Source organism: Xenopus laevis, chromosome 8S (assembly GCF_017654675.1).
Source record: "Xenopus laevis strain J_2021 chromosome 8S, Xenopus_laevis_v10.1, whole genome shotgun sequence".
In the NCBI taxonomy this organism is placed as follows: Eukaryota; Metazoa; Chordata; class Amphibia; order Anura; family Pipidae; genus Xenopus; species Xenopus laevis.
The window spans coordinates 27,779,581-27,788,781 of record NC_054386.1 but is presented as its reverse complement, the minus strand read 5'-3'; the positions used below and the strand labels follow the sequence as shown (position 1 = coordinate 27,788,781).

General features: G+C 43.9%; 1 protein-coding gene across 3 annotated transcripts; it reads right to left on the bottom strand.

Annotated features, from left to right (window-relative positions):
- Positions 1 to 907: 907 nt before the first annotated feature.
- On the bottom strand, positions 908 to 4,048 carry LOC108700639 (glutamine synthetase). 3 transcript variants are annotated; one of them, XM_041575076.1, is made up of 7 exons: positions 3,808 to 4,048; positions 3,184 to 3,383; positions 2,672 to 2,827; positions 2,387 to 2,533; positions 1,896 to 2,023; positions 1,604 to 1,803; positions 908 to 1,349 (listed from the first exon to the last, which is right to left on the bottom strand). In XM_041575076.1, the coding sequence occupies exons 1-7, from the start codon at positions 3,840 to 3,842 to the stop codon at positions 1,028 to 1,030; spliced, it is 1,188 nt and encodes a 395-aa protein (XP_041431010.1). In that variant the 5' UTR covers positions 3,843 to 4,048; the 3' UTR covers positions 908 to 1,027. The 3 variants fall into 3 exon arrangements, with proteins under 3 accessions (XP_041431010.1, XP_041431012.1, XP_041431011.1); XM_041575078.1 differs by having other exon boundaries at positions 927 to 1,349; positions 3,906 to 4,046; XM_041575077.1 differs by having other exon boundaries at positions 957 to 1,349; positions 3,864 to 4,046.
- Between the last annotated feature and the right edge of the window lie 5,153 nt (positions 4,049 to 9,201).

The window sequence follows — 9,201 nt, the reverse complement described above, 5'->3', positions numbered from 1 at the left end:
TGAGAAAGATTGAGTTTTGCATTAACCCTACACATGCCACTAAGATAAAAAAATAAATAAGCCATGTGTATAAAATGGGTTCTGAACCCTGCATTAACTTTACACATGCTAGTAAGATCACTGTATAGCACAGATTCAGAGCATTGCATTAACCCCAAAATCACTGAAGCAAATGGATTCAGGGCATTGCTTTAACCCCAGACACTTTAGCAAATTACTGCAGAAAAGTACGACATTGATCCTAGGCATGCCATTACAATCAGTGTATAAAATGATTTCTGAACATTTCTGGATTAACCCAAGACATGCCAGTAATATCACTGTATTAAACAGATTCAGAGCATTTCATTAACCCCAAATCACTTCTGAAAATGTATTCAGGACATTGCCTTAACCCCAGACATGTCAGTCAGATCACTGCAGAAAATGGATTGAGGGTTTTGCACTGACCCCAATCATGCCAATAAGATCATTGAATAAAATGCTTTGCGGACATTACATTAACCTCAGAAATGCCACTAAGAGTACTGCAGAAAATGGATTCAAAGCATTGCATTAACCCAAGTCATTACATTATGATCTCTGTATAAAATGGATTGAGACTTGAGAGCGTTGCATTAAACCCAGACATGCCGATAGAGTTGGGTAATGTAGTATAAATCCATTTTCCAAAGGTAGAAAGGTTCCTCCATTTATCTGGGTTCATATCTGACTATTAGTGAAGCTTCCACACCATCTCTTATTTTAGACTCTTCCCTGACACCCCAAGGCTCTTCAAACACAGGGGCATTGCGTATCCAGGAGAAGCCTGAGGTCGAGCAGTCACATGTACATGGTTAAAAGCCCCATCAGTGGCTAATGAAGACAAGGAGCTGATTAAGTGGTCTGCAGTGATCTGTGGCCAGCAAAGCCGCATGGTAGCCAAATGGTCCCTCATTAACCCATTACTGCTAGCAGTATCAATTAGAAATATACATTGGAACCCATCATTTATTAATTTTTTTTATTGAGGACCCTGCTAAAAAGCTTAACTTTTTTCATAAACATTGGTCTCACTGCCCGTCTCTTTCAAAACGGTCGTCCTCACCAAAGCCTCAATGACAGCGTAAGGGTCGCAGGTGGCAGCCGGACGGCGGTCCTCTAGGTAGCCATATCCTTGCTGCCATACGTGGATTGGAATTCGGATACTGGCACACCGGTCATCAATGCCGGAGGAGAACTGGTGAATTTTGGATGTCACAAGGTAACCAATCAGTCTCCGTGCGTTGTCTTTCCCACCCGTGGGGTCGTACTTGCTGATGTGGTAGTCGTGCCTCTTGGAAAGGTTCTCAATAGCATCTTCAATGTGTCTGGGGGGTGGGGATCAGATTAGATTAAATGGGACCTTCTGGAATAGAGCCTCATGAGAACCAGCTGGTGGGAATTTTCACCAATGGGATCCCACCACTATTATTATCCCCTTCCCTACCTAAGCACCCAAGGGTAACCATTGTGCATTCCCAGAAACTGTTTTCTATGGTGGATTCCCACCCAAGGTGTCAAAGACAAAGAAAATTGGGTTTAGATAATTTGCCCAAGAGTTTATGAGTTCAAGGCAACTCACTTGAGGCCTCCTTCACTCCTCATGTCCTCTGTGCTGTAGTTGACATGACACCCAGAATCGGCCCAGAATTCTGGCACAGGCTTTGGGTCCAGCGTTGCCACCACACCAAAATCTTCGCATACACGATGAAGGATGAACCTAGCCATAACCAAATGGTCTCCGACATCTATGCCTTTGCAAGGACCAACCTGGAACTCCCACTGTAAGAGAGAGAAACAGGAAGAACTTCAGGGAGACATGTCCAATAGGAAGCCTTTGCTTGGACACGGGTTCCTTAAAGATGAAAGGTTACCTGCGAGGGTATGATTTCCGCATTGCTGCCCCAGATTTTAATGCCAGCATACAGGCATGCCTTGTAGTGGGCCTCCATAATATCCCGTCCATAAACCTTATCTGCGCCAACTCCACAGTGATGGGTGACTAAAGTGAAACAGATTCTTATTTATATCATTGATCACTTAGAAGAGTAGCCATATATGGTTAAAGGGATACTATTGGTCCCATTACTAAAATGACCTATGGAAAATAGGTTCAACACTGAGACTCATGCAGTGACCTACAGTAAAGTGTCATGGCATTGGATGATCTTTAGGTCAACAGGTTGGGTAAACTAGACAGACAACTAAAACCTGCCTTATAATATGCTACAACTCTGAAGTCTGGAAGGGCTGAGTCAGACATTGGGGCTGCGCATGGCCAGTTTAAGCTTAAGCTCACCAGTTTTGATGTCAAGTTTTTGTTATAAGAGCACAGTATAGATTGTCTAGTTACTATGAACATTACCTTCTGGTGTTGAGAAGCTGTCTTCTGTCCAACCATATGGAAGCCCATTGATGTCAATCAAGATGTATTCCTGTTCCATCCCAAACCACGGGTGATGGTCTCTTGCCGCCTCCATTACGTTCTTACAAGAGTGACGAAGATTGTTTTCTGAAACATTATGAAAGATCAGTCACCACCTTTGGAGACAACTTAGAAATGGACCTCGGTAGTGACGATAAATGATCTGTGTTAAAGTACAAACCAAGACAGGAGGCTTAGGGAAACCCAATAGTGAATTATTCTCACCTGCAGGCTGGCCATTGGACTTCATGGCTTCACACAGAACCAGCTTGTTTGGATCCAAAAAGAATGGATCTTTGAACATCTTTACTGGGATGAGATACATGTCGCTTATGGGATCTTCGGGTTGTAAATGGAAGCCAAAACCCCATTCTGGAATATCTGAAATAAACAGAGGTGAGATAAACCTAAGGAAAACCAAGTCTCCTCATGGGGGAAGACATGTACTGGCCTCAAATGCAATAAAAGCTCCACTGCAAGTCAGAGAAACCCATGTTGGACCATCTCCATGTGTGCCCACTTTAAATGATCATTGTATCACCTTAAATGGTCATGGAGAGCCTGAACAGTGAGGTAACTTTATCTTCTTCTATAGATACAATACAAGATACAGTATAAGATAAATGTGAATAAAAATGGTGTCACAGTGGAGTCGCTATTTTAAATTTAACTAAAACCACACATTTTCTACATAGACCCTATTGTAAAGGCTGACTTTTTATATGACTTAATGGTACCTTCTATGGACTTTGGCTCATAGTCCAGGGTCCTTGTCTTGCATTGTAGCTCTTCACTTGGGACATTCTTCCAAACATAGGTGACCAATACCTTCCCACCTTGGGGCAGCTTCATGTAATGATCCTTCACCCTCTTGTTGAGCCTTAAACCGGACATGGTGATGGCCAACTTTAATGAGATGCAAGAAGGTTCCGATGTTCTTGAAATAGAAGATCAGTATAACACGCTGAGGTGAGTACATTTACAGAAGGCCATAGATAAACCCCAAAAGTGTGTGTCTAAATAAAAGTGTGGTAAATGAATCTAGAGGTTATTCTTAAGAATAATAATAATCTCCCTCCCCAACTTAGTACCACCCAAAACCACAAGCAAGCCCCTACAAAACTACTAACACAAAGAGCCTTTCCAGTTTTTTATGGTATAAGAGCTGCCATCCAGCATAGTTCCAATTGGATCAGTACCGTAGTTTAAGCACAATTAACAAGAGAGCTGAGAGAAAGCAAACGAAGAGGCAGAACTTGCTGCTAAGTGCTCTTTATTGCAATAAAGAGCACTTAGCAGCAAGTTCTGCCTCTTCGTTTGCTTTCTCTCAGCTCTCTTGTTAATTGACCTAATTCCTACACCTGGAGCGGGGGTGCCTTGCTGAGATTGAGAGCATAGCTGCCAGTTCCCCAGTCACCCTGTTATATTGTCCAGACGTAGTTTAAGCACACTGCTTAACTGGTCCTTTCAGATGCACTTCATTGTTCCCTCTTGCTGATGCTATATAAGCTCCTCATAGCCACAGAACAAGACAAGAGCAGGACTTTCTCCAGATGATGTCTTCCTCCTACCACAGTTGTGCTCCTAATGTGCTCCTATACTCCTAAAGTCGTTGTATCAAGAAGGGGGTTTGTTATTTTTTTTTGGCTTAGAAAAAAAATCACAAACCTGTCATTCATTGTATCTTTAATATTTGCTTTTTATTGTTGATTCTCTTTATTAATGGTTTAGTTTTTAACCCCTGCGTGGAAAAGGTGCTGGGGCCATAGTGGGTGCTGGATGATGGAGATCAACCACAGTTAAAGGGCTGCAGGTTGCGCAAAACTGTAACGTTTTACCACTATCATCTTGCCCTACTGTCTCCATCTTGCCCTACATCATCCATCTTGGTCACATGTCTTCATCTTGTCCTACTGTCTCCATCTTGCTGTACTGTCTTCATCTTGCCCTACATTCCCTATCTTGCCCTGCTGTCTCCATCTTGCTCAACTGTCTTCATCTTTCCTTATTGTCTCCATCTTGGTCAACTGTCTTCATCTTGTCCTACTGTCTCCATCTTGCCCTACTGTCTCCATCTTATCCTATTGTCCCCATCTTGCCCTACATTCTCCATCTTGTTCTACTGTCTCTATCTTGCTCAACTATCTTCATCTTTTCCTACTGTCTCCATCTTGCCCTACTGTCTCCATCTTGCCCTACATTCTCCATCTTGGTTAGCTGTCTTCATCTTTCCCTATTGTCTCCATCTTGGTCAACTGTCTTCATCTTGTCCTACTGTCTCCATCTTGCTGTACTGTCTCCATCTTGCCCTACTGTCTCCATCTTGTCCTATTGTCTCCATATTGCCCTACATTCTCCATCTTGTCCTATTGTCTCCATCTTGCCCTACATTCTCCATCTTGTTCTACTGTCTCCATCTTGCTCAACTGTCCTCATCTTTTCCGACTGTCTCTATCTTGGTCTACCGTCTTCATCTTGTCCTACTTTCTTTATCTTGCCTTAATGTCTCCATCTCGTCCTACTGTCTCTGTAAGGTCCCTGCTGTGTCAGCGTTGCGCCCTGGTCGGTGTGGTCGCAGGTGCAGTAATCAGGCAACTGATGTGCGCCTGCGCGCCGCATCGAATGCGGGCGACGGACGCCGGCGCGGAGGCGCGGGCGACGGTCGCTGGCGCCGGGGCGTGCGCGACGCAACGGACGCGCGCGACGTAGCGGACGCGCGCGACGGACGCACGTAACGGACGCGGTCTGATGACGTCAGTTGGCGCCAAACTAGCGCTATTTAAACCTGCTCCAGTCTCTGCTCTGTGCCTGGTTATTAGGTTTATAACTGAAACCCTAGCGTTGATACCTTCCTGTCGATATTGTGTTTGACCCCTGCCTGTTCCTGGACTCTGATTCTTGCTTGTTGCCTAGACCTTCTGCCTGTTTACCGTTGACGATTCTCGCTGCCTGCCTTGACCCGGATATCCTGACTACGCCTTGCCTGATCCTTCTGTACCTCGTTTAGTCTCACTGGCTACTCTCCACACCCCTGCTCCCCGTTTCCAACCTCGGGTGAGTTAGCGGGTGTGTGAGGCGCTTGTGGTTCATTGTCTTCTGTTCCTACTCCTTCTACGTCTGGATCATACTGGTAAGCCTGACAGTCTCCATCTTGCCCTATTGTTTCCATCTTGTGCTATTGTCTCCATCTTGCCCTATTGTCTCAATCTTGCCGTACTGTCACGATCACTACTGCCTTGTCCTATTGATATAATTTTGCCATTCTATCTCCATTTAGCCCTACGGTATTCATATTATCCTATTGTCACCATTGTGTCCTACCATTGTGTCCTACTATCTCCATCTTGCTTGGCTGCACTAAGCCTCAATCTTGCTACCTACAGTGCCTGCTCTTCCAGGCAGGGCTCTTGGTATTAGATGGAGGTAAGAATGGGGGACATTAGTGGAACTCATGCATGAAACTAGTGGTATGTGGCAGGTCCAGACTGAGAGTTAAAACAGGCCCAAACAGCCCCCACCAGCCCACTAAATACTGACTTTCTATGGCACCTTATAGCAGCCCCTCTGGCATTTGCCAGAATCCACAGATTGCCAGTCCGGCCTGGTATGTGGCTTACCTGGTTTACTCAGCACAAACATGATCCTACAATTGCCCCCTGTAGTAACTGCAGAGATGTTTGCATAAATCATGGCTTTGGGATGATTATTTTGGACACAACCCATTACGCTAGACTACACCACATTACACCCAGACTACAGAACCTTGCCCACACAAACTCAAGGTATAAAGCCAGGAGACTCTGAAAAATATATGGGATTTGAGAAAGAAAATTGAGGTTTTTTCCCAACCCCCCCCTTAGAGAAGGGTTGGCTTAGAATTCCTTGGATAAGGTAAGGATTGAGTTAACATTTTGTTCTGATATTAGAAGCAACTAAAAATCCTCTTGAAGGGAGGGGGTACAACAAACAAAACATTAGCTCCATCCCTACAGTTGGTGCCAATAAGGATATGCAAAGCTCTCTATTCGCCCTGAAGGCACTCCATTAATTACTACAACAAGCTTCGGGTGTCCAAGTAAAGTCACGTTATGTCACTGCAGGTACCTCATGAGATACCCAGACCCCATCTCCTCCTAACAAAGGGTAATATACAGTACAGGTATGGGACCTGTTATCCACAATGCTTGGGACCTGTTTTTTTTTCCAGATAATGGATCTTTCCGTAATCTGGCTCTTCATACCTTAAAGGGGTGGTTTACCTTCAAGTTAACTTTTAGCATGTTATAGAATTGCTAATTCTAAGCAACTTTTCAATTTGTCTTCATTATTTATTTTCTATAGTGTTTTTAAATTATTTGCCTTCTTCTTCTTCTTACTCTTTCCAGCTTTCAAACGTGAGTCACTGACCCCATCTAGAAAGCAAATGTCCTGTAAAGCTACAAATGTATTGTTATTGCTACTTTTTACTACGCATCTTTCTATAATGGCCTCTCCTATTCATATTCCAGTCTCTTATTCAAACCAATGCATGGTTGCTGGGGTAATTTGGACCCTAGCAACCAGATTGCTGATATTGCAAACTGGAGAGGGGCTGAATAAAAAGCTAAGTAACTCAAAACCCACAAATAATAAAAAATGAATACCAATTGCAAATTTTCTCAGAATATCACGCCCTACATCATACTAAAAGTGGAACAACCCCTTTAAGTCTGCTAGAAAATCATGTAGATCATGTAAAATCACGTAAATAAAATAAATCCAACAGGCTGGTTTTGCCTAAGGATTAATTATATCTTAGTTTGGATCAAGTACAAGCGACTGTTTTATTATTACACAGTAAAAGGAAATAATTTAAAAAAAATTATTTGATTGTAATGGAGTCTATGGGAGATGGTCTTTATGTAATTTGGAGCTTTCTGGATAACGGGTTTCCAGATAACGGATCCCATACCTGTATTTTCTTCCTTGGGACATGGGTTTTATCAGGAGAATGTTCAGCTGTGGCAGGGTCCCTTGAATATATTTAATAGGGAAAATAAACTAATTTTGTGCAGAATAAAAGAAAATTGAATTCTAAGCAATGTGGAAGCTCCTCCTGGGCCCCTAATGAATTACAGTCCTTGTGGGGCCCCCCTATTCTTCCATGGTCCCTCCAGTTACACCCTAAATTATTGTGGGTAACTATGGAAATGACAACTACTGTCATTGGAATGTGTGTTTTTCCTACAATGCCTTATGGGGTGCTCAAGTGGGTGCAGGGTTCAGACTGCTAAACAGCCATGCAGCATGGGGATTCTATATGTGTCTGGTATTAAAATGACACAGTGGAACAGTGAATTCTGACTGGTGTCTTTCCAGCTTATGCCAACAAGAGCCAGAAGACTATGGTGTATATAAGCATTGGTACCACCACCCTGGCTCATCTTGGCCTGACAGCCAGGAAACAATAAACTTGCTAATCTGCCCTGAACTTTGTACACATTAAATTCCCCATCTGTGTTGGATCAGCAAAATCCAGGAGAAGAGAAGCAGTTCTGTCTGCAATGAGCTGAATGCAGGGATTTGCACCACAGGCCTGACATCTGTTGCACGGTCAGCATTGGCCGGGAGTGAGGGGTTGCAGTGACGCTAGAGTAGAACCACGGATACTGACCACGGCCCACTCAGCTGCTTTCCAAGGACAATGCTGATATGGGAGATTTCAAGATACAAGATTCCTTTATTTGTCAATACAGACCATATACACAGTTATACATCATATCGAAAACCTGTTTTACTCAGCCCCCCCCCATGGTGCCTTTACATAAAGAAAGAGCATTTTAGGATACATATAAGGTGACAGGTGCAGGGAACAGTTCATTTTACGATATTATCTTGTTAAGGACTCTAATTGCTTGTGGGAAGAAGCTTTTGCATTAGTTATAGTTTGAATGCAGTGGAACCTTCTTCTATATGGCAAGAGAGAGAACAGAGAATGAGACGGATGGGAGAAGTTTTTTGCGAAGATATTTGCTCAGCGTACAATGTTTCCGGTAGAGTTGGGAGATGGGTAAGAAAGTTTCCAAACCATAGCGTGATGTAGCTGCAGAGAACACTCTCGATGGTCCCTTGATAGAATGTTGTGAGAATCCCCAAGCCAGGGAGATGCATTAAATGAAGCCCCCATGGGCAGCCTGAAAGCAGCAAGACCCGGTCTGGGGGGTCCCACCGAGGGGTGCACCAGCCAAGAGCCCATGCTCAGTCGGCATTTCCCCGCAAGTTACCAGGAGTTGCAAAACGCCGTCCTGAGTTTATAGTGGAAATGTGGCAATGCGCCCAACCCGCTCCAACAGAAGATGTCAAGAGCAGTGGGGAGGGGGGGGGGTTCAGCATCACAGGATCCGCCATCATGGTGGCTTAGGGGCCTGAATTGCCCCATGTCCCACCAAATGGAGCTCAATAAGACTCACAGGTCTTGACCACCTTGATCATTAGACTGTTCACAAGGCTAGACCAACCAGCAATCCATCACAGCATTATAATATCTAATATTGGGGGGGGCAGACCAGCAGCCAGTTACTTACAATGCACATTCCATTCATTCAAGCTGTTTGAATACATATGGACAAAGCAAAATTGTCTCAGGGGAGCACCCCAGTAATGAACTCACTGTGTGCTGCACATGTATAGCTGCTCCGGATAGCATCAAATAGAATATTCATCTGTATAGCATGGAGCACCACATGGAGTAAAGTGTATAAAATCCAATACTTTAT

Bases quoted from the DNA above. Each gene is read 5' to 3' on its own strand.
- LOC108700639 (XM_041575076.1), bottom strand. From the start codon at position 3,842: ATGCTCTCAATCTCAGCAAGGCACCCCCGCTCCAG. The intron at 2,828-3,183 runs GTACCATTAAGT...TGTTTATTTCAG, and splicing joins TGAGCCAAAGTCCATAGAAG to ATATTCCAGAATGGGGTTTT. The intron at 1,804-1,895 runs GTAACCTTTCAT...TCTCTCTTACAG, and splicing joins CGGAAATCATACCCTCGCAG to TGGGAGTTCCAGGTTGGTCC.